We start from the raw sequence: 25,946 nt of genomic DNA, 5'->3' as shown, positions 1-25,946 counted from the left end.
AATCTAGGCGAATGTTTCCAACAGGATTGAACAAAGAACTTGATTTGTCTATATTTCTGTGAAATTGTATTATTGTAAAATAATTTGTAAAATAATTTGAGATCTTTCACACCTTTTTTCCTATTGAATTCATAACAGTGTAGGTCTGTATATTTCGCAAATGTTGTGCAAATGTTTGTTATGATAAAGTAACCTTGCAAACAATTTTAAAACTCATTGTATATATTTTGTTCACTGAGCCAGGCCTTTATAGGGTTAAAGGGGGCGTGGCTTATTTTTGCACATGCCTACACAAGGCACCATAGGTTGTATTCAGTGTTACCTGAATACAACAGGCCCGAAATGTTATCTTGATCTTTGTACCATTGGGAGATTCCAATAAACATGTGAACTTTTGAATAAGTTTGGTGAGTGCTGCTGTCTTTGGGAACTTGCATATTTGTATACTTTTTTGGTGTAGAACCTCAGACAGATTTGCACCACAATAGATTCACATTGTGCTGGACATTGTTTGCTGTCACATTTTGAAAATTAACCAGAGATCTGATCTTTGGTAATTTTGTGAGCTCTAATTGCTACCGTGAGCTTCTGATACCAATAACCAGCCAGCAATAACCAGTTATTCTTCGGGTGTCCATATACAGCAAATTTGCCTATTTACGGGTGTGCAATAAATGAGTGCTCCACTTGTAATCTAGCCCTGTATTAGTAGCTGTCTGTTTTGAAGAGGGCAGTCTGACAGCAGACTGGTTACCATTATTCAGTTTGGTACTGGTTACCTAGGCAGATGCCTTTTATAGCAGGTAAATGTATTAATAAGCTCTCCCTGTTTGATCTATTTTAAGTAGATTTGCATTTGGGATTTTGAAAACCTAAACCTTCTGTAGGTCACTGATTTTGCTCTCTAGGGAAGAAGATAATTTTTGTTAGAGGCTTGTGGTATAAACACACAGAGATAATAGCATCTACTAATAAATAATCCTTACCTATATTATGTTTTACAGTAGAAGTATAGGTATTAGCATTTATTGTATTATCTAGCAAAGCTAAATATTATGTTTGATTTATCTCTTTTTTTCCATAGTTTCTCGTTCTCAGAACAGTCTAGCAGGACTAAAGACTTAGTTTTACCACCCAGGGACACAAGATTAATTGTGGGAATCACATCCAGGTGCGCAGAAGAAAAACTAAAATGGCTGATAGACCTGCTGAATTCTGCATGTTTCTCTGGTCTGGTGTCAGAAGTGAGATTTGTCTATATCAGCAACAGGAACTTTATTGAATGGAAGCAAGAAGTCAAAAAATGCTGTGTAGTGATTCTCTATCACACTGTACATCACGGTGGTCTCAATATCACCGATATAGATGCAGCGCTGTACAATGACGAACTTCTCTACCTGTCACAAAGTAGAGGTAGGAAACTGCTTTATATCTTTTACACTAAAGCTTTGGTGTATTTCTAATAATAAAACGCTGATTGAATATCTTAGCTATAAATATTTCTCAAAACCTGTAAATAGAAATATTTGTAAACACATGAATAAATAAAGGGACAGTAAGGTCAAAATTAAACTTAAATAGACTGGAGAGAACATGACATTTTTAAACAACTTTATAATGTACTTCTATTATCATTTTTGCTTAGTTCTCTTGGTGTTCTTTGTTAAAGAGTAACCCTAGTTGAGCTCAGGAGCGTGCACGTGTCTCTAGTCATAAACAATGTTTATAGCAATGTTATACATAGCTGCAAACAGAGCTGCCATTTTTGTATAACATTGCTATAAACATTTTTACAAATGCTGCTGTCATATGGCTAAGGACACGTGCATGCTCCTGAGCTCACCTAGGATTACTCTTTAATAAAGGATACCAAGAGAACTAAGCAAATTGATAATAGAAGTAAAATGGAAGTTGTTTAACATGACATGCCCTACTTAAATATTAACAGTTCATTCTGACTTTACTGGCCTTTAAAGGGACAGTCTTAATGGGGGTTACCAATGTTGTGGAACAATTCCCTTTGCATTATTTATCTTTAAGATGGATAATGAGTGTTTAAAGGGCCATAATACCCAAATGTTTAAACACTTGAAAGTGATGCAGCATAGCTGTAAAAAGCTGACTAGAAAATATCTCCTGAACATCTCTATGTAAAAAAGAAAGATATTTTACCTCAAAAGTTCCTCAGTAGCCACCTCCCATTGTAAAGGATTTCTAAGCAGCATATTAGTGTGTTTGTCCCGGGACATCTGAAGGGACTAGCATCGTGCACTCTCATATTATTTCACCAATCAGGTAAAGGAAGCTTACTATGAAATCTCATGAGAGTTAAGTCAAATCTCATGAGATCACAGTAAGAGTTCATGACCTCAGCACTGCTGATGCTGATTGGCTGCTGTTCATTTCTTCATTTCTTTTTATTTTTACCTGCAGCTGGGAGCAGCTGAGTATAACTTTTTACACAACACTTACTCTGCTGAGCTGAGGAAATTGTGAGGTAAAATATCTTCCTTTTTTACATAGAGAAGCTCAGGTGATGTTTTCCTGTCAGCTTTTTATAGTTATACTGCATCAGTTTCAAGTGATTTAGCATATGAGTATTATGTCCCTTTAACCAAATCTTTCATTTTTGGGATAAAATGGTAGTGAGGGACATCACTAAAACGATAATGTAACAATGATAATGTAATGTATGCTGCTGATGTAGAACCAGCCGCTATATTTTGATTGCTGGGAGAGATTTAGCTGCATAGACACAGAATTGTGGGAATCCGTAAATTTTACTGAATTCTTTGTGGCTTTATGGTTACTTAGTAAACCTTCACTACACAATCACTATCTGTATAGGTTCTGATGTATTCATATGAGATATCGGACAGTAATGGTTGTGAGATTTGTAGTGTAAGGAATTTAAAAGAATTAAACAGTCTACTTGAAAATTGTTATCATGTAAATAAATAGATAATCCCTTTATTACCCATTAACCAATACGGTTATATTAATATACTTTTTATCTCTGTGATTACCTTGTATCTAAACCTCTGCAGACTGCCCCTTATCTCAGTTATATTAATACACTTTTTATCTCTGTGATTACCTTGTATCTAAACCTCTGCAGACTGCTCCTTATCTCAGTTATATTAATATACTTTTACTTCTGTGATTACCTTGTATCTAAGCCTCTGCCGACTGCTCCTTATCTCAGTTATATTAATATACTTTTACTTCTGTGATTACCTTGTATCTAAGCCTCTGCCGACTGCTCCTTATCTCAGTTATATTAATATACTTTTTACCTCTGTGATTACCTTGTATCTAAGCCTCTGCCGACTGCTCCTTATCTCAGTTATATTAATATACTTTTTACCTCTGTGATTACCCTGTATCTAAGCCTCTGCAGACTGCTCCTTATCTCAGTTATATTAATATACTTTTTACCTCTGTGATTACCCTGTATTAGGGATGGGCGAATGTGCAAATTTTCGAATTTCGAATGTAGAACGAATGTTATTACCGAAATTCGAATTCTAAATTCGAATGTCGATAAGAACGAATATTCTTAAAAATTCGAAAATCGAATGTTATTTACAGTTTTCGAATGTCACTTTCGAATTCGAATGTTTATAATTATATCAAATGTCTACATTCGAAATTCGAATTTTTCGAATTCGAATATAAATTCGAATTTTTCGAATTCGAATATAAATTCGAATTTTTCGAATTCGAATATTGCATAATTCGAATATTACATTTAAAAGCATTAGAAATACTATTACAATCTAAATTCGAATTTTTCGAATTCGAATACACGTATTGCATAATTCGAATATTACATTTAAAGAAAAAGCATTAGAAATACTATTACAATCTAAATTCGAATTTTTCGAATTCAAATATTGCATAATTCGAATATTACATTTAAAGAAAAAGCATTAAAAATACTATTACAATCTAAATTCGAATTTTTCGAATTCGAATACACGTATTGCATAATTCGAATATTACATTTAAAGAAAAAGCATTAGAAATACTATTACAATCTAAATTCGAATTTTTCGAATTCGAATATTGCATAATTCGAATATTACATTTAAAGAAAAAGCATTAGAAATACTATTACAATCTAAATTCGAATTTTTCGAATTCGAATACACATATTGCATAATTCGAATATTACATTTAAAGAAAAAGCATTAGAAATACTATTACAATCTAAATTCGAATTTTTCGAATTCGAATATTGCATAATTCGAATATTACATTTAAAGAAAAAGCATTAGAAATACTATTACAATCTAAATTCGAATTTTTCGAATTCGAATACACATATTGCATAATTCGAATATTACATTTAAAGAAAAAGCATTAGAAATACTATTACAATCTAAATTCGAATTTTTCGAATTCGAATACACGTATTGCATAATTCGAATATTACATTTAAAGAAAAGCATTAGAAATACTATTACAATCTAAATTCGAATTTTTCGAATTCGAATACACGTATTGCATAATTCGAATATTACATTTAAAGAAAAAGCATTAGAAATACTATTACAATCTAAATTCGAATTTTTCGAATTCGAATATTGCATAATTCGAATATTACATTTAAAGAAAAAGCATTAGAAATACTATGACAATCTAAATTCGAATTTTTCGAATTCGAATATTGCATAATTCGAATATTACATTAAAAGAAAAAGCATTAGAAATACTATTACAATCTAAATTCGAATTTTTCGAATTCGAATATTTTCGAATGTAATCGTAAAATTCGAAACCGAATATTCGAAAATCGAATGTTAGAATGTTATGTAAACATTCGAAATTCGATTCGAACGAACGAATGTGTTAAAATTCGTGCCGTTTTTCGAATGTTGCGAAACATTCGCCCATCCCTACCCTGTATCTAAGCCTCTGCAGACTGCTCCTTATCTCAGTTATATTAATATACTTTTTACCTCTGTGATTACCCTGTATCTAAGCCTCTGCAGACTGCCCCCTTATCTCAGTTATATTAATATACTTTTTACCTCTGTGATTACCTTCTATCTAAGCCTCTATCTAAACCTCTGCAGACTGCCCCTTATCTCAGTTATATTAAAATACTTTTTACCTCTGTGATTACCCTGTATCTAAGCCTCTGCAGACTGCTCCTTATCTCAGTTATATTAATATACTTTTTACCTCTGTGATTACCCTGTATCTAAGCCTCTGCAGACTGCTCCTTATCTCAGTTATATTAATATAATGTTTACCTCTGTGATTACCTTGTATCTAAGCCTCTGCAGACTGCTCCTTATCTCAGTTATATTAATATACTTTTTACCTCTCTGATTACCTTGTATCTAAGCCTCTGCAGACTGCTCCTTATCTCAGTTATATTAATATAATTTTTACCTCTGTAATTACCCTGTATCTAACCCTCTGCAGACTGCCCCTTATATCAGTTATATTAATATACTTTTTACCTCTGTGATTTCCTTGTATCTAAGCCTCTGCAGACTGCCCCTTATATCAGTTATATTAATACACTTTTTACCTCTGTGATTACCTTGTATCTAAACCTCTGCAGACAAGCCCCTTACCTCAGTCCTTTTGACAGACTTGCATTTTAGCCAATCAGTGCTGGCTTTTGTATAACTATTATCAGTCTCCACAGGAGTGAGCACAATGTTATCTATACATCACACATGGACTAGCACTGTATGGCTGTAGTGCGAGATTTAAAAAGCACTGAGATAAGGGGCGGCTTTTTGGGGCATAGAAACAGGCAAACGTAGAGGTTATAAAGTATATTTTAATAGCAACACTGGTTATGCAAATCTGGGAAATGGGCAGTAAAGGTGTTATCTATCCTTTTAAACAATAAAAAATCAAGTAAACTGTCCCTTTAACATTTTATAATAATGTTTGCTGGTGCCATTAAATAATGTATCTATAATAAGAAGTATTGATGCTTATCTCATACTGATAAGAGCAGAAATACATAGAGAAGGTTCGAGCTTTAGCAAACAAAAGCTGGAATGTTGGTTACTTAAAGGGACGCTAAACCCATGATTCAGATAGAGCAGCAATTTAAGCAACTTTCTAATTTACTTCTATTATCAAATTTTCTTCGTTCTCTTGATATCTTTATTTTAAAAACAGGAATGTAAGCTTAGGAACCGGACCATTTTTGGTTCAGCACCTAGGTAGCGCTACATTTAGCCACCAATAAGCAAGCCCTACTCCAGTGCTGAACCAATAATAGGCCAGCTCCAAAGCTTAGAAGAAAATGTGATAATTGGAGTAAATTAGAAAGTTGCTTAAAATGACTGCTCTGTCTGAATCATGAAACAAAACATTTGGGTTTAGTGTCCCTTTAATTTTTCTTTTTAAATATGAAATTTTGAAAATGATGAATAAAAATGATGAATATTAGAATTGGAAGGGATGCAGAGACAGAAGCTACTGAACAATTAACCCTTTTACTACCGAGCTATTTTGGTGCCTCCTGCGCTAGAGCTTTTCAGTTGTTTGGTAATTGTTGCATTCAGGACCGTCTTTAATATTGACTGGACCCTGGGCAAACATTTTCTTGCCCCCCCCCCATGCAATTTCGCTCTCTACCCCCAACATACAAAAAAACATCATCCACCGCTGGGCTAATCATTTTAAAAAAAAATGAATTGCAATATGTGAAACTGGACCTAAGCAGAACTAATAATAAGTAAATAAATATATAAATTCCTCCACTGTGGATTCATTTACTATTCTTTTGAATGTGATTCTGGTGTGAGGTTAGCTGCTTAAAGAGATTTAGGGCAGCCAACAGGAGCAAAGCAAGGTAATGACTGAGGAGGAGGCATGGAGGTGCAGTATAAGTTTACTGACTGGAACAGCAGAACTACTATGGGAAGCTGTAACATCTGAGACAGAGAGAAAAAAAAACTATAAAAATAAACCTTACCTTAATGTGTGAAGTATCAGAATGACACTATACATCAGTCACAACAGCCCATGTCACTTCTTTGCTAGGAACAAGTTCCCTCTCAACCTGCACTAGACAATGCTGCATGGGGGAGGGACGTGTGTGCACTCACTTACGGCTAGATTAGAAGGGGTGCATTAGCTACGCGTGCTTTTTTCCCCCCGCACCTTTTAAACAACGCTGGTATTTAGAGTTCTCTGAAGGGCTGCGTTAGGCTCCAAAAAGGGAGCCACTTCAACTCTAAATACCAGCGGTGCTTACGGACGCGGCCAGCTTAAAAAACATGCTCGTGCACGATTCCCCCATAGGAAACAATGGGGCAGTTTGAGCTGAAAAAAAAACTAACACCTGCAAAAAAGCAGCATTCAGCTCCTAACGCAGCCCCATTGTTTCCTATGGGGAAACACTTCCTAAGTGAAATGGGGTGTTCCACTGAGCTGAAACACCTCCTAAGTCTGCACCTAACACCCTAACATGTACCCCAAGTCTAAACACCCCTAACCTTACGCTTATTAACCCCTAATCTGCCGACCCCGCTATCGCTGACCCCTGCATATTATTTTTAACCCCTAATCTGCCGCTCCGTACACCGCCGCAACCTACGTTATCCCTATGTACCCCTAATCTGCTGCCCCTAACACCGCCGACCCCTATATTATATTTATTAACCCCTAATCTGCCGCCCCCAATGTCGCCGCCACCTACTTACAATTATTAACCCCTAATCTGCCGACCGGACCTCACCACTACTATAATAAATGTATTAACCCCTAAAGCTAAGTCTAACCCTAACACTAACACCCCCCCTAAGTTAAATATAATTTTATTCTAACGAAATAAAATAATTCTTATTAAATAAATTATTCCTATTTAAAGCTAAATACTTACCTGTAAAATAAACCCTAATATAGCTACAATATAAATAATAATTATATTGTAGCTATTTTAGGATTAATATTTATTTTACAGGCAACTTTGTATTTATTTTAACCAGGTACAATAGCTATTAAATAGTTAATAACTATTTAATAGTTACCTAGTTAAAATAATTACAAAATTACCTGTAAAATAAATCCTAACCTAAGTTACAATTAAACCTAACACTACACTATCAATAAATTAATTAAATAAACTATCTACAATTACCTACAATTAAATCAACTAAACTAAATTACAAAAACAAATAAACACTAAATTACAAAAAATAAAAAAAAAGATTACAAGAATTTTAAACTAATTATACCTACTCTAAGCCCCCTAAAAAAATAACAAATCCCCCAAAATAAAAAAATGCCCTACCCTATTCTAAAATAAAAAATTTACAGCTCTTTTACCTTACCAGCCCTTAAAAGGCCTTTTGCGGGGCATGCCCCAAAGAAAACAGCTCTTTTGCATTTAAATAAACATACAATACCCCCCCCAACATTACAACCCACCACCCACATACCCCTAATCTAACCCAAACACCCCTTTAAAAACCTAACACTAAGCCCCTGAAGATCTTTCTACCTTATCTTCACCACGCCGGGTATCACCGATCCACCCAGAAGAGGGTCCGAAGTCTTCATCCTATCCGGCAAGAAGAGGTCCAGAAGAGGGTCCGAAGTCTTCATCCTATCCGGCAAGAAGAGGTCCAGAAGAGTGTCCGAAGTCTTCATCCTATCCGGCAAGAAGAGGGCATCCGGACCGGTAGACATCTTCATCCAGGCGGCATCTTCTATCTTCTTCCATCCGGCGCGGAGCGGGACCATCTTGAAGCAGTCGACGCGGATCCATCCTCTTCTAACGACGTCCTAAGTCCGAATGAAGGTTCCTTTAAGGGACGTCATCCAAGATGGCGTCCCTCGAATTCCGATTGGCTGATAGGATTCTATCAGCCAATCGGAATTAAGGTAGGAAAAATCTGATTGGCTGATTGAATCAGCCAATCTGATTCAAGTTCAATCGGATTGGCTGATCCAATCAGCCAATCAGATTGAGCTTGCATTCTATTGGCTGATTGGAAGGCGGGAGTGTGGCGGATTAGGGGTTAATACATTTATTATAGTAGCAGTGAGGTCCGGTCGGCAGATTAGGGGTTAATAATTGTAGGTAGGTAGCGGCGATGTTGGGGGGGGCAGATTAGGGGGTAATAAATATTATGTAGGGGTCGGCAATGTTAGGGGCAGCAGATTAGGGGTACATAGGGATAATGTAGGTTGCGGTGGTGTGCGGTCGGCAGATTAGGGGTTAAAAAAATTTAATAGAGTGGCGGCGATGTGGGGGGTCCTCGGTTTAGGGGTACATAGGTAGTTTATGGGTGTTAGTGTACTTTAGAGCACAGTAGTTAAGAGCTTTATGAACCGGCGTTAGCCCAGAAAGCTCTTAACTCCTGTCTTTTTTCTGCGGCTGGAGTCTTGTCGTTAGAGTTCTAACGCTCACTTCAGCCAAGACTCTAAATACCAGCGTTAGAAAGATCCCATTGAAAAGGTAGGAAACGCAATTGGCGTAAGGGGATCTGCGGTATGGAAAAGTCGCGGCTTGAAAGTGAGCGTTAGACCCTTTCCTGACTGACTCTAAATACCAGTGGGCGGTAAAAACCAATGTTAGGACCCCCTAACGCTGGTTTGGACGGCTAATGCAGAACTCTAAATCTAGGCGTTATTCTTCCCACTTACACTTTCTGCAAAGCACTGTTCCCCTAACAAACTTCAGTTAGTTGATCTTAGGGCCACAGCAGAAAGAGCAGGGCTAAGGGGACCAGTAGACTGGATGCTGTCTGCCCAAGGCTGCATGGATACATTGTGAGATGAGTCACACAGCCTCAAGACTGAAGAGAGCAGTGTGTGCAGCTGCACAGATGCTCAAATCCTCACTTGCCTGCTGCTCCAGCTTTCTGCTGCATGCGCCTACAGTCAGCCCAACCCAGAAACAATCCTCACCACCAGAGCAGTTACCTGGTAACAGTGGTAACCCCAGCAGGACCTTTTCTGATGCAGTGGGATTGGCTGGATGCCGAGTTAGGACTTAGCTGCAGTGCTGCACAGTGCACATCTAAACAGCATCTAAAACATCTAAAACAGCACATGGCACTAGCTTGGCATGTCACATGACACCGGCACGGTCTGGAACAGTTTCTCACATATAAATATAAGTAGAGAACTTTTGACTGTGACAGTATTAGGACTGACTGTGTGTGTGCCCCATATCATATAACATCAGCAGTCTGGCACGAGCAAAATTTTTTTTTTAGGACTCTTGGGCCCCTCAACAAAGACTGGGCCCTCGGCATCTGCCCCTTTTGCCCTGTGTTATAGATAGCCCTGGTTGCATTTACACATAAAGTTTAACAAATTTCAACAGACAACAGACTAATCATTTTTAGAAAATAATTTTATTTTGCAGAAATATATTATGGAAAAACGTCACCATATGAATTGTAAAAAATATTCTTGTTGCATAATTTTCTATGGTGTACATAGTAAATAGCAGCTGAGGTGTCGTCATTTCCTAAATATTTTAAACCCACATTTTATTGCCCCACATTTTGGGGTATATGTATCATTGTGCGAGCGGACATCATACGATGTAGCGTGTCATGTCTGCTGCACATCGCTAAATGCCGACAGCATCTCATCATTTATCGTTGCACTAGCAGTTCTTGTGAACTGCTGGTGCAATGCCGCCCCCTGCAGATTTGCTGCCATTTGGCCGCTAGCAGGGGTCTCAATCAACCCAATCGTATTTGTTTGGGTTGATTTCTCTATGCAGCCTCAGAGCAGGCAGACAGGTTATGGAGCAGCAGTCTTTAGACCGCTGCTTCATAACTTCTGGAAACAAGGGGCATCAGGCTCTGTACGGAGCTTGATAAATTGGCCTTTTAGCATCAGTTTAACTTCTCAAAATGCCAAAGTTTAGTTTGTTTTACCTATAATGCTCAATGCAAATGAACATTATATAACAATATATAGGTAGCCAGAGTCCAAAAACAAGCTAAAGTCAAATACCACATTGGTCCAAAACAAGCTAAAGTCAAATACCAAGTCAGTCCACAACAAGGAAAGTCAGGGGAAGCCAAAATCAGTCCGGTATAGTCAAACAATAAACTGCCAGAGTAAAGAATAGAAAACTCAATACACACAGAGAGCTTATATAGACTTCTGCAATTAAAGTCTAAACTGATCTTCTAGGTCTACTTAAAGGTACAGCATTCCTTACTGTTGCAGGGAAAGAAATCAGTCTCTAAGACAAATTCCTGTTATGACAATTGTTTGCATGGTAAATGTTTCATTAAAGCAACTGATTGTGCACATGAATGGATATACATATTACACACTGCAATGTTGTTTCTGATTTCTTACAAGATACATTTTACACCTTCTCCTGGTCTTTAGCTTTGTCCGGTTCATGTTAAATCTGCTTTCAACCATCTGTTCTGACAATATTGTCTATTACAGGTCAGGGTAACGTTATAGTTGTGGTGGATGATCTCGAACAGACAGATGACGATAAGAGACAGATAATACTGAAGAATCAGCCCAGTATCGGACGTTATTCCTGTGAGCTGCTTCTTATTCCTACGAAACAGAAAGAGACGGCTTTCCTGACAAAATGCAGACGTTTACAGCCTGTTCAGCCCAGAGGTAAATATAAATATATATATGATTAAGAAAAAAAAGGAGAGCGCCACTGATACTATGTGAACACTGTGGGCTCTATTTAACAAGCTCCGTATGGAGCTTGATGGCCCCTGTTTCTGGCGAGTCTTCAGACTCGCCAGAAACAGCAGTTATGAAGCAGCAGTCACAAAGACCGCTGCTCCATAACGCTGTCCGCCTGCTCTGAGCAGGCGGACAGACATCGCCGGAAATCAACCCGATCGAGTATGATCGGGTTGATTGACACCCCCTGCTGGCGGCTGATTGGCCGCGAGTCTGCAGGGGGCTGCGTTGCACCAGCAGCTTTTGTGAGATGCTGGTGCAATGCTGAATACGGAGAGCGTATTGCTCTCCGCATTCAGCAAGGTCTAGCGGACCTGATCCGCACTGTCGGATCAGGTCCGCCAGACCTTGTTAAATAGAGCCCTGTATGTGAAAGTGTATAATTAGTGTGAATAAAATTTGTATAAGCAGCTGTTATAAAAAACAAAAAACAAATAAATAACAAATGGTAATAGTGCTGTTACCATTTATTATTTATAAATAAAAAAAATAAAATTATATATATACTGTAAATAATATTATGTAATGCGATCTCTCTCATTGTGCCTCTATATAACATTATGGTGATACATAATCTACCGTTGTATACTACAGCTCTGAATTCTAATACAACTTGTATTGGTAGATGGGAATTATGATAAAACACCACTTCTCTGACCCATGAGAATATTTTGTCACTTATGAAAAATGAATCAATGTAAAATTATTATAGCAGTAATGGTTTAAGGGACACTGTACCTTAAAGGGACAGTCAAGTCAAGCTTTCTTGCCAATGGCATGGAGAGTACACAAATCCATTCTAATTACTAGTAGGAATTCAACTCCTGGCCACCAGGAGGAGGCAAAGAACACCCCAGCAAAGCTGTAAGTATCTCTCCTACTTCCCACAATTCCCCAGTCATTCTTTGCCTCTGTACATGGAGGTATACGAAGATGGTGTCTGAAGAAAATTAATCATTTAATGGGTAGTTTCCCTGCAAGCAAGGACTGGGGCTATGCTGTGTCCATGTAATCCTCTATAGTAAGAGTTATGGTGACTATTAGCTGTGAGAGGTTGGCAGGGTTGTCCTTGCTTTTCCCCCTACAATTTATGCTAATCCCTATATAGAAAACCAGGGTTAGTTATTCTGCTTTTCTTTTCACATCAGGTCCCATTCATAGGTCGTCTGAATCTGTCAGACCTGAGAAGCTGCAGCTGAACTCAACAGGTAAGTGAAGGATATGGCACTTTGGGGGTTAAGTTCCTCCTTATTTCAGTGGAGACTGGGGACCTGATATATATCTCTTCTTATTGGGGATATGTGGTTGGGGAGCTATAGCAGTGTACTGAGCTGCTTTAAAAGGAGTTAGTAATTATTGAGAGTTATCAGTTTCTCTCATTGCACTGTTATTATTATTATTATTATTATTATCATTTATTTGTATAGCGCCGCCAAATTCCGTAGCGCTGGGTACAGTGATAGGGGTATACACTGACAAAGATTTGTGATAAAATACAAAGCATAGCAAAATAAAACATATCTAGTACAGGAGGAAGAGGGCCCTGCTCAGGAGAGCGGGAGTGGGACGTAGAGATAACAGGAGTGTAGAGACGTAGGTCAGAGGTTGATCGAAGAGGACGGGATGGGGAATATTTCATGATGAGAGAGGAAATATTGTTGGGAGTTAGACTGTTGAGAGCTTTGTAGGTTAAGGCTAATACTATGAATTGTATTCTGGAGTGTATGGGGAGCCAGTGTAGAGACTGGCAGAGTGGAGCAGCTGATGTAGATCGTCGACTTAGGTGGATGAGTCTAGCAGAAGCATTCATAATAGATTGGAGGGAGGAGAGGCAGTGTTTTGGAAGGCCATTTAGGAGTAGATTGCAATAATCAATGCGTTAAAAGGATGAGGGAATGAATAAGTATTTTTGTAGTTTTTTGAGTAAGGAAGGGACGAATTCTGGAAATGTTGCGTAAGTGTGAACGGCAGGATTTGGTAAGCGCTTGTATATGTGGGTTGAATGTGAGTTCTGAGTCTAGTGTGACCCCAAGGCAGCGGACCTGGGGTGAGGTGTTGAGAATAGAGTCTCCAACCATCAGAGAAATGTCAGGTGTTGGATGTCTCGAAGAGGGGGGGCATAAGAAGCAGCTCAGTTTTGGACAGATTGAGTTGTAGGTAGTGTGAAGACATCCAAGAGAAAATTGCAGAGAGGCAGTCAGAAATCTGGTTGAGTAAAGAGGGAGAGATATCAGGAGAGGAAAGATAGATTTGGGTATCATCAGCATATAGGTGGTACTGGAATCCAAAGTAGAGTATAAGTTTTCCAAGGCAGGATGTGTAAAGAGAGAAAAGCAAGGGGCCCAAGACAGAGCCTTGCGGTACTCCAACTGAGAGAGGCATAGGATCACAAGATATGTTGTTAAAGGAAACTGAAAACGAGCGGTTTGAAATATATGATGCAATCCAGGAGAGGGCTGTGTCTCGGATGCCAAATGAATGTAGTATTTTTAGAAGGAGAGAATGATCAACTGTGTCAAAAGCTGCGGACAGGTCAAGAAGAATTAGTAAGGAGTAAGCTAATAACAGGTCATTTGTTACTTTAGCAAGAGCGGTTTCTGTTGAGTGTTTAGGGCGGAAACCAGATTGTAGTGAATCAAGTAAGGAGTTAGTTGTGAGCAATTGAGTTAGCCGATTATAGACTAGTCGTTCCAATAATTTTGAAGCAAAGGGAAGTAAGGAGACCGGTCGATAGTTAGAAGGCTTGGAGGGGGTCAGGCGAGGGCTTTTTTAGGATTGGTATGATTGACACATGCTTGAATGTGTCAGAAAATGTGCCTGCAGTGAGAGATTGCTTAAAGAGATGAGTTAGGGTAGGGGTTAGTGAAGCAGAGAGAGAGGGAATAAGTCGTGAAGGAATAGGGTCAAGTGGGCAGGTTGTGAGATGAGCCAAGGATAGGAGGGAAGTAGCATAGATTTTTGTTAATAGAAGGGGTGGGTAGGATCGCTGGGTTTGCGGGGTGCGAGGTGCAGATCTCTTTTCTAATGGTGTCAAAGTTATTTTTGAAGTGATCAGCAATAATTTGAGCAGTGAGGTTGGTAGTGGGTGGGGGGGCAGGCTGACGTAGAAGGGAGTTAAAGGATGAGAACAGTTTTCTGGGGTTGGATGCGTGAGATGATACAAGGGAGGAGAAATAGACTTGTTTGGCCAGGCTGAGCACAGAGTTGTAGGACTTAAGGGTGAATTTATAATGTTGGAAATCAGCACAGGTGCATGATTTCCTCCACTGCCGTTCAGCAGCCCGTGAGCATCGCTGAAGATATCTGGTCTGTTTAGTGTGCCACGGTTGCCGTAGAGTGATTGATGTACGTCGAAGAGTGAAGGGTGCAGTTTTGTCAAGTATTGATTTTAGTGCCGAATTATACTGTAAAGTCATGAGGTTTGGACAAGAGAGGGATGAAATGTCAGAAAGCAGAGGACTCAGTTTAGTGGAAAAGTCTGTGAGATCCAAGTCATTTAGATTCCTGTAAGGTAGCAGTTTTTTGGGGGTTTGCAAAGATGTAGCAGGTAGAGTAAGAGAGAAAGTTAATAGATGATGGTCAGAGAGAGGAAATGGGAAGTTAAGGGAGTTGGAAACAGCACAAAGATTTGTGAAGACCAGGTCTATGGAGTTGCCTTTGCAGTGTGTTGGAGATGTTGTCCACTGGGACAGGCCTAAAGAGGTGGTAAGGGATAGAAGTTTAGAGGCAGCAGGCATGTTAGGCTTATCAAGGGGTATGTTGAAGTCACCTAAGATGAGAGAAGGGACATTAGAAGATAAAAAATTTGGAAGCCAGGCTTCAAAGTGGTCCAGAAATTGTGATGCTTGGCAAGGGGGCCGATAGATAACTGCAACATGAAGAGCTATAGCGGAGAAGAGGCGGATAGCGTGAACTTCAAAAGATGAGAAGGAAAGAGAGGGGGGTGAAGGAATGCAGTGAAAGGTACTGTGTGGAGACAGGAGAATTCCTACTCCTTCTCCTTGTTTGTCTCCAGGCCTGGGAGTGTGACTGAAGTGCAGGCCACCATAGGACAGAGAGGCTTCAGCAGTTGTGTTAAAGGAGGAAAGCCAAGTTTCAGTGAGGGCTAACAGGTAAAGTAAACGTGAAATAAATAGGTTGTGAATAGATGTATGCTTATTGCATACTGAGCGTGCATTCCAAAGGGCACACGAGAATTGGGGTGTACTAATAGAGGTGCAGTTAATGAGGTTTAGAGGGTTACATGGGCAAGGTGTATGAGGTCATTTGGGGTAGTGATCTGAGGGAAGCAGAGGGTGGACCTGGGTTAGGTGAGACATCCCCAGCTACAAGAAGAAGAAAGATGGTGAGTGAAAGGAGATGAGAATGTGTCTTATGTGAGTGTTTAAGTTTAGGATCAGTGAAGCATGGCTGGCTGAGGGATATGAGGGATGTGTTATGAGGCTGTCTGTAAGAGGGCTCTTGAGGGGTTCATTTTATTGGACTCAGGTAGTTTGGGAGTAGGTAGTATGTGTCATTTTACTTCTGTGTGTGTTATTCTTGGGAGACTTTCAGCACAGTGTAATTTGCATGCTTTTTTTCCCCCTATGTTGCACTTAGTTTCTTTGTGGTCATGTGAGGACCACAAAGCTTTCTCCTCCGCTGAAGCGGATATTCAATTCTTCCTTCTGGATTGACTTTGCGTGTACAGAGTAGTTTATAGCAGGGAGAGATCGAAGTCAGATATACTGTATTGAGAGAAAATACCTTATTATATATTTGGAAGCTGGCGATGTAAAGCGGGCTAAACCTAAAGGCTATTTGCATCAAAATCGCTGGTTTGCCTGAAAAGTTGTATCTGGAGGGGTGAGTCTCTCCAGCAGAGCTGGGGATTTAGCGGTGCCTCCTTTATAGCAGATATAAATAAGACCAACTGTTTGTAGCAGTAAGTTAAAACTCTGCTCTTTGAACATTTTCTTTAGCCTAGATCTGTGGAAAAGAATCCCTCTCAGGGTTTATCTTATTTTTGTTGCTGATAATATTGAGTTCTTTTATTAGTTGATCCATTACCCATTAGGATATTATGGAACCAGACAAAAATCTTTCTTTGTCCTTTGAAAAATGTTTATATTGTCTTGAGGCTTAGGCTATTCCTTCCGTGCAATTTTGTTCCACATGTGTGAATAAAATGTTAATTTAAAAAAATAAAGAATCCCTCTCAGAACCATCTGTCTCTAAGGCTATTGTTGTCCTGACATGCCTCATCTTTCTCCTCAGGCATCCCCATCACTAGCATTTTCACAAGCAGTGCCCTGCGGTTCCTCTCAGTCAGTATTTGGGGGGGGGGTATTTTTACCAGGGGATTTTTCAGCACAACTTACTTCTGCAGTTTCTGCAGCCCTGAGTGCCTTACCTATCTCAGGTAAGAGGAAGAGAAAATCTAAGAATATTTCCTCAAAATCAGGAATTTCTGATAACGCCAAAGCTACCTTGGTCAGTTTGTCTCAGTTATCTGAGGATGACCATTCTTCAGTAGCTTCTAAATGTGAAATCTCTGAGTCTGCTGTAGTTAGAACAGCGGATTCGGAGGAGGTTAGTTTTAGATTTATGCCTGAACACCTCAGTTTGCTACTGCTAAGGAGGTTTTGGCTACTCTGGAGGATTCTGAACCTTGTGTCGCTGAGACTCCTTATGTTAATAAACTAAATAGTGTTTTTGATGTCAAGCCTAGAACTGCGAAATTATTTCCTGTTCCAGATCGTATGTCTGACATTATTTCTCAGGAATGGGGGAAGCCGGGTGTTCCATTTTCCCTGTCTTTAAAAAGATGTTTACTTTTTTTTTTTTCTCTCTTTCTTTCTCCCTACCCCTCGGCACTCCGCTGCATACCCATGTTTTTCTTGTAGTCTTCTTTTTCCACATGGTTTAATTACCAGACACCTAGGCTTAAAGAATGCTTCCACTCTTCCATACCCACAATACATACAGTGTGATCTCACAACTACTAATACCGTTTCCTACTTTTTATGTACGTCTAGACTACTCTTATTTCAGGTTGGTAATCTGTTTGTATTATTATTGATTACTCCTAGTTGAAGTTATAAACACACATTCTATTATAAAACTGAGGTTTTTTTTTCTATAACGAGATCCATAAGTGATCTCCTGTATTCTTGTGAGGCCTTTTTTTTTCTGTATTATTATCAGAATTTATGTTGAGGGTCGGCAGTGACCCCTCATACAGCTTGTAAGGCTTAAAAATTGTAAGGCATATAATATATATTGTATCTTGTCATTCAATACTGTATTGTAAAATTGTATTACTCTTTTTTTTTCTTTATGCCCTGTGTTTTTTTAAATTTGTATGCCTTTTTCCTTTAAACCTCAATAAAAATAATTAAAAAAAATAAATAAAATAAATAAAATAAAAAATAAATAAAAAGATGTTTACTGTTGCTGACTCTGTGCAGGAGCTTTAGCGCACTGTTCCTAAGATGGATGAAGCTATATCCACATTAGCCAAGAAATTCTTCCACAATTCTTCTAGAGGAGAGTACCTCCTTCAAAGACCCTATGGATAGGAAGCTGGAGGGGTATTTAAGAATTTTTTTTCTTCACCAAGGACTGCTATGGCAACCAGTTGCTAGTATGGCGGCAGTCATGGTGTGGCCTCCTACTGGTGTGACTCCTTATCTGAACTAATTGTGGAGGAGACTATGGTGGAGGAGATCCAATACAGGATCAAGGCTTTAAAGTTGGCTAATACCTTCATTTGTGATGCCAGTATGCAAGTAGTACGTCTGAGCGCTAAGACTTCTAGTCTTGCCATTCTATCTCGCAGAGCCTTATGGCTAAAGTCTTGGTCAGCAGATATAGTTTCCAAATCAAGACTTTTATCTCTTCTATTTAAAGGGAAGACCTTTTCACCTGGGACCAATGCACCCGCTGTTCACACATAGCTGCAAACGAGGAGAGGATCTGGAATATTGTTACTTTGGAGTGCTCACTTGGAATGAATTGGGACATTGTAGTCTCCTCTACTTGTTACCTTTTGCACAGCAGGATATAAGCATACAAGTACTGTAATTCCATTTCTAATAGACTCCACATGAACATACCGTGTGGAAAGTAAATTTTTATAGTAACTTTTATATTTATTTTTCTATCTATATGTTTTCATACATTTATTATATATTTTTAATACATATCACTGTGGCTGTATTGAGTTGCATTGTGCAATTAGGCACCTTTCAGTTTTGTGTTTTGTTTTGTCTGTTATTTTAAAGGGAAGACCTTTGTTGGTCCTGGTCTTGCGGAAATCATCTCCACGGTCAAAGGTGGAAAGGGAGCCTTCCTACCCCAGGATAAGAAGATTAGACCTAAGGGTTGCCAGACTTCTAATTTTCATTCCTTTCACAATTTCAAAGGACAGAAATCGTCTTCTTCATCTTCCAAATCTGAACAGACCAAGCCCTCCTGGAGATCCAACCAACCTTGGAATATGGGCAAGCAGTCCAAGAACAAATCAGAACAAATCAGCATGAGTTGTTTGCCCCCAATCCGAGTCTGGTTCAAGTTGGGGGCAACTTTCTTTTTTTCAAGAGGCTTGGATTTGCAATGTTTCCGATCCTTTGGCGGTGGAGGTAATATCTCAGGAATACAAGATAGGGTTCAAATTTTGTCCTCCGAGAGGCAGATTTCTCCTGTTAAGATTGTCAGCAAACCAAAGAAAAAGAGAGGCATTCTTCTTCTTCATCAGGGATCTCTCTTCTCTAGGAGTAATCTCTCCTGTTCCTCTAGCAGAACAGGGTCAAGGATTCTATTCCAACCTATTTGTGGTTCCTAAAAAGGAGGGGACCTTTCAATCCATTCTAGACCTTAAGTGCCTCAACAAATTTCTCAGGGTTCCGTCCATCAAAATGAAGACGATTCGCTCTATTCTCCCCTTTGTTCAGGAGGGTCAGTACATGACCACCATCGACCTGAAAGGCGCTTACCTCTATGTTCCTATTCACAAGGATCATTTTCAATTCCTTCGGTTTGCATTCCTGGACAAACACTTACAATTTGTAGCCCTGCCTTTCAGTGTATGGAAGTAATTGGTCTAATGGTGGCTTGCATGGACATTATTCCTTTTGCTCAATTTCATCTGAGACCTCTACATTTATGCATGCTCAGACAATAGAATGGAGACCACTCAGACCTCTCTCAGAAGATAGTCCTAGACAACCTGACGAGAGACTGGTGGCTCTCTCAGGACCATCTGTCCCAAGGCACATGCTTCTTAAGACCTTCCTGGGAGATTGTGACTACAGATGCCAGTCTTTCAAGCTTGGGAGCAGTTTGGGGCTCCTTAAGAGCTCAGGGAATTTGGACTCAGACGGAGTCTGCCCTTCCAATAAATATCCTAGAATTAGGAGCAATCTTCAATGCTCTGATAGCTTGGCCTCATTTGAGTTTGGTCAAGTTTATCAGATTTCAATCAGACATTATCACTTTGGTGGCTTATATCAACCATCAGGGAGGAACAAGGAGTTCCTTAACGATGAAGGAGGTGTCTCGCATCCTTTGATGGGCAGAGTCTCACAATTGTCACATTTCTGGCATTCACATCCCAGGTGTGGACAACTGGGAAGTGGCTTATCTGAGCAGGCAGACGTTTCACCCAGGGGAATGGGCTTTTCATCCCGAGGTATTCTCTATGATAACCCTCAGGTGGGAAGTTCTGGAGATGGACCTCATGGCGTCTTGTCTAAACACCAAGCTTCCAAGATACGGATCCAGATCAAGTGATCCACAAGCAGCTCTGGTAGACGCTCTAAGGGTTCAGTGGGTTTTTGGTCTGATTTACCTGTTTCCTATGTTTGCCCTCCTTCCTTGGGTGATAGCCCATATCAAACAGGAGCAGGCTTCTGTGATTATAATTGCTCCAGCTTGGCCTCGCAGAATTTGGTTTGCAGATCTGGTGAAGATGTCGTCTGCCCCCCCCCCACGTTTGGCTGACTTACCAGATGTTCAGTCATTTGTTCAGGCTCTGGTCAGAATCAGGCCTGTGTTTAAGCTTGTTGCCTCTCCATGGAGCCTTAATCTTGTTCTTAGAGTCCTGCTGCAGACTCCGTTTTAGCCTGTGCACTCTGTTGATATTAAGTTATTGACTTGGAAAGTTTTGTTTTCACAAGCCATTTCTTATGCTTGTAGAATCTCAGAGCTTTCGGCTCTACAGTGTGACCCTCATTATCTTATTTTCCTCGCGAATAAGGAAGTCCTTCGTACGAAATTTAGAATTTCTTCCAAAGGTGGTTTCGGACTGTAATATCAATCAGGAAATTGTTGTTCCTTTGTTGTGTCCTAATCCTTCTTCTCATAAGGAATGTCTTTTACACAATCTGGACGTAGTTCATGCTTTAAAATTCTATCTGCAGGCTACTAAGGATTTTTGACAATCGTCTGCCTTTTTTGTTGTGTTTTCTGGCAAACGTAAGGGCCAAAAGGCCACTTCAGCTACTCTTTCCTTTTGGTTGAGGAGTGTCATTCGGTTGGCCTATGAGATAGCTGGACAACAGTCTCCTGAGTGGATTACGGCTCATTCCACTAGGGCTGTCTCTTCTTCCTGGGCTTTTAAATACTATTCTTCTGTGGAGCAAATTTGCAAGGCGGCCACTTGGTCTTCATTGCATACTTTGTCCAAATTTTACAAATTCAATGTTTTTGCCTCTGCTGAGGCTTCCTTTGGGAGGAAAGTTCTTCAAGCGATGGTGCCTTTAGTTTAGGTCTGCCTGTCTTGTTCTCCCTCCCTTTCCATTCTGTGTCCTCTAGTTTGGGTATTGGTTGCCACTAGTAATTAGAATGGATTTGTAGATTCTCCATGCCATTGGAAAGAAAACAAAATGTATGTAACAAAAATTTTTCTAAACTTTAGGCACCTCTATAACCTTTGTGTCCTCTTCTCATTCATATTCCTTCGGCTGAATGACTGGGGGATTGTGGGAAGTGGAAGGATACTTAGAACTTTGCTGGGGTGTTCTTTGCTTCCTCCTGGTGGCCAGGAGTTGAATTCCCACTAGTAATTGGAATGGATTTATGGACTCTCCATGCCAAGAAAGAAAATAATTTATCAGTTAAGCATAACTTTTGTTTTCATGATTTAGATAGGGCATGCAATTTTTTTAAACAATATTCCAATTTACTTTTATCATCCAATTTGCTTTGTTCATTTGGTATTCTTTGTTGAAAGCTAAACCTAGGAAGACTAATATGCTAATTTCTTAGCCCTTGAAGGCCGTCTCTTATCTCAGTGCATTTTGACAGTTTTTCACAGCTAGATTGCACTAGTTCATGTGTTACACAGATAACATTATTCTCACTCCCATGGACTTATTTATAAGTCAGCTTTGACTGGCTAAAATACAAATCTGTCAAAAGAACTGAAATAAGGAGGCAGGCTGCAGAGGTTTAGATACAAGGTAATCACAGAGGTACAAATATTTGGTGTTGGCTGTCCCTTTATAATTTGTTACCTTAATGTCTTCCCAATGACTTATTATACCAGGTGCAGAGTATTAAGTGTATGGGAAATCGCTCATTTACGTTTATTTTTATGTGGCCAAACAATAATGGCGCAATATACATGCACCAGAAAGCAATAAAAGTTTCTGTTTAAATTTAATTTTTCAAATTTGCAGAACTTTGAAACAAAAAAAGATAATTATGCTGAAATTTAGCAGTTTTGTAAACTAGAAAACTGCCAAGTTTCAATACAATTGGCTAAGTCAGCTGATTTGGCTAAATGTACTTTCTTAAAATGTGCAATATTTATAGCTTTTAACTTGATCTAAAGCTTTTTAGTAGCTTGAAGCTTATAACTTTTAATATTTTAAGTTATTTCATACAAATTAGCTTTTGTTCTGCAACAGTGCAGTGTAGCTGGTCAGTTTTGTCACCAGCTGACCTGCTCAGTAAGGTGCTTCTTTATCAATGTCGCTGCAGCGCAGGAGTCTGTCAGCAGGGGGAGCCTGCAGTGAGCATCTCATGGTATTTCACTGAAATATCACAACATTTCATAGCAGACTTCTTTAAACTGAGGAGGGGAATAAAGTGACTGTGCTGCACATGACAGATGCCCTCTGCCTTGCAAGTCCTGGGGCCTCCTGATTGGCTTCTTACAATGGATTGTGGTTACTGAGGAAATGTTGATGTAAAATATCTTCCTTTTTACACAGAGATGTTCTTGATATTATTTTTATAGCTTCAAGTGATTCAACGTGGAAAGTAATGAAGCTTTTGTGATAGTGAATCACACAAGATAAACATTTTCAGTTAACAGTAAATACAAATTAAAGTAAAATGCCTCCCCCTAATTTAACTTGTATTTGCTTCTAGTTTAGTAACGTTATTTTTCTGTCAGGTAAATACGTTTATTGTGAACTTTGAATAAACCTCACCTGCATACAGCTTGCAAGTTAAAGGGACAGTAAACACATTGAGATTTTTATATAAAATGTTTAGTTATGTGTAATGAAAAAACTTTGCAGTGTATTTTCATTATTTATTTTGACATCTTTTCATGTAATTTAGCTCTGAAAAATTGAGCAATTAATAAATCTCAGAACATGAAATGCACCTGTTGACTCATTAAGGCTAAATTTGCTATTAATCTGTCCCTAAGTGGTTTTATCAGAAAACAACTGCAAAACAATGCATTTTATACTCATTTTATGACAGCCTTATTGTCTGCAGACTAAAGCCCAGATTAACTCCTACAGTAAGGCAAATGGGTTGTGTTTGGCTACTGAAAACTAATTGCAGTTGAAAGGATTTTAATTTGTTTTAAAAATGTTAAGACCTGGCTGATGTTATTCTAAAAAAGATAAAAATAAACTAAAAAAAACAGCGCTAATAACCTATATACAAGGGGTAATGTGCAGATAAATTAATCATAAATAGTGTGCAGTCCTAAAACAAAACAGATTAGTCTAATCTTCTAATAAGCAGATAGATTATGAGTTTTGCGTTATGAGTAAAAAAGCAGCGTTATGGGTTATAACGTTGCTTTTTCACTACCTCTGCTATTACGAGTCTTGTAGGTACAGCTGTCCCGCACACTTTTTTGGCCGTACCGCAAATTAACTTACGCAATTTTCGTAAAATCTTTTTTTCAAGATGGGGTCCCTTGAGCCAATCGGAATTCAAGGGATGCCATCTTGGATGACGTCACTTAACCCTTTGAGTGCTAAGCACTTTCCCACCTGGGTGCTAAGGTTTTTTTAAAGTGTTTTTTTTTATATTTTTAAAACTATTTTTTTTTAACTTTTTTTAAATTTATTTTAGATCCCCAAGACTTACACTGTTGGAAAGGTTAGGCGATTACCTTTCCAACGGTGGGTCTTGGGGGTCTGTAACTGCTTAGATGCCTGAGATACAGGCTTCTAAGCAGCATGCCCCCTGCTCCTATATTTAACATTGTTAATGTTAAATAAAGTTGCGCGGTGACTTCATCACGTTATTGCGCGTGACGTCACCACGCAAAACGGGAAGCCCTGGCGATGCCTGTCATTATGCAGCACCGATCGCCGGGGTAGGATCAGGTGGGAGCCCCCAGATCTCCCTCAAGTTGGGAGAGTGCTAGTGACGGCTCTGAGCCGGCATTAGCACCAGAGTAGGAAACTCTGTGACGGCTCAGAGCCGTCATTAGCACTCAAGGGGTTAAAGAAACATTCATTCGGGAAGAAGACTTCGTTTGAAGAGGATGCTCCGCGCCGGATGTATTGAAGATGGACCTGCTCCGCGCCGGATGGATGAAGATAGAAGATGCCATCTGGATCAAGACTTCTGCCCGTCTGGAGGACCACTTCTGCCGGCTTGGATGAAGACTTCTCCCGGCTTTGTTGAGGACTTATTGCCGCTTCGTTGAGGACTTCTCCCGGCTTCGTTGAGGATGGATGTCCGGTCTTCAAAACTATAAGTGGATCTTCGGGGGTTAGTGTTGTTTTTTTTAAGGGTTTATTGGGTGGGTTTTATTTTTAGGTTAGGGTTTGGGCAGCAATAGAGCTAAATGCCCTTTTAAGGGCAATGCCCATCCATATGACCTTTTCAGGGCAATGGGGAGCTTAGGTTTTTTAAGTTAGGATATTTGTTGGGGGGTTGGTTGTGTGGGTGGTGGGTTTTACTGTTGGGGGGGTTGTTTGTATTTTTTTTTCCCCTGTAAAAGAGCTTGTTTCTTTGGGGCAATGCCCCGCAAAAGGCCCTTTTAAGGGATATTGGTAGTTTAGTTTAGACTAGGGTTTTTTATTTTGAGGGGCTTTTTTATTTTGATAGTGCTATTAGATTAGGTGTTATTAGTTTTAATATCTGATCATTTTTTTTTATTTTGTGTAATTTAGTGTTTGTTTTTTGTAATTTAGTTAATTGTATTTAATTAATTGAATGTATTTAATTGTTGTGTAAGGTTAGGTGTTAGTGTAAGACAGGTATTTTACAGGTAAATTTGTATTTATTTTAGCTAGGTAGTTAGTAAATAGTTAATAACTATTTAGTAACTATTGTACCTAGTTAAAATAAATGCAAACTTACCTGTAAAATAAAAAATAAACCCTAAGATAGCTACAATGTAACTATTAGTTATATTGTAGCTATCTTAGGGTTTATTTTACAGGTGAGTATTTAGTTTTAAATAGGAATAATTTAGGTAATGATAGGAATTTTTATTTAGATTTATTTAAATATTTAAGTTAGGGGTTTTTAGGGATAGGGTTAGACTTAGGTTTAGGGGTTAATGAATTTAGTTATAGTGGCGGCGACGTTGGGGGCGGCAGATTAGGGGTTAATAAATTTAGGTAGGTGGAGGCGATGTTAGGGGCGGCAGATTAAGGGTTAATAATATTTAAATAGTGTTTGCAATGCAGGAGTGTGACGGTTTAGGGGTTAATATGTTTATTATAGTGGCGGCGACGTTGAGGCGGCAGATTAGGGGTTAATAAATGTAGGTAGGTTGCGGCAACATTGGGGCGGGAGATTAGGGGTTAATAAATATAATGTAGGTGTTGGCGATGTTGGGGGCAGCAGATTATGGGTTAATAAATATAATGTAGGTGTCGGCGATGTCTGGGGCGGCAGACTATGGGTTAATAAGTGTAAGATTTGGGGTGTTTAGACTCGGGGTTCATGTTAGGGTGTTAGGTGTAAACATAACTTTTGTTTCCCCATAGGAATCAATGGGGCTGCGTTACGGAGCTTTACGCTGCTTTTTTGCAGGTGTTAGGCTTTTATTTCAGCCCGCTCTCCCCATTGATGTC

General features: G+C 39.1%; 1 protein-coding gene across 2 annotated transcripts in view; it reads left to right on the top strand.

Moving 5' to 3' along the window:
* Positions 1-25,946, top strand: part of LOC128642089 (interferon-induced very large GTPase 1) — a 290,478-nt gene that overhangs the window by 59,575 nt on the left and 204,957 nt on the right. For both annotated transcript variants that reach the window (XM_053694747.1, XM_053694746.1), the window contains exons 2-3: positions 1,085-1,413; positions 11,413-11,598. In XM_053694747.1, coding sequence (XP_053550722.1) covers positions 1,085-1,413; positions 11,413-11,598 — 515 coding nt within the window. The remainder of the gene's footprint in view (positions 1-1,084; positions 1,414-11,412; positions 11,599-25,946) is intronic.

Source organism: Bombina bombina, chromosome 11, assembly GCF_027579735.1.
Source record: "Bombina bombina isolate aBomBom1 chromosome 11, aBomBom1.pri, whole genome shotgun sequence".
Classification (NCBI taxonomy): domain Eukaryota; kingdom Metazoa; phylum Chordata; class Amphibia; order Anura; family Bombinatoridae; genus Bombina; species Bombina bombina.
Note: the sequence above shows the minus strand (reverse complement) of the source record. Positions and strands in the feature narration are given on the sequence as shown.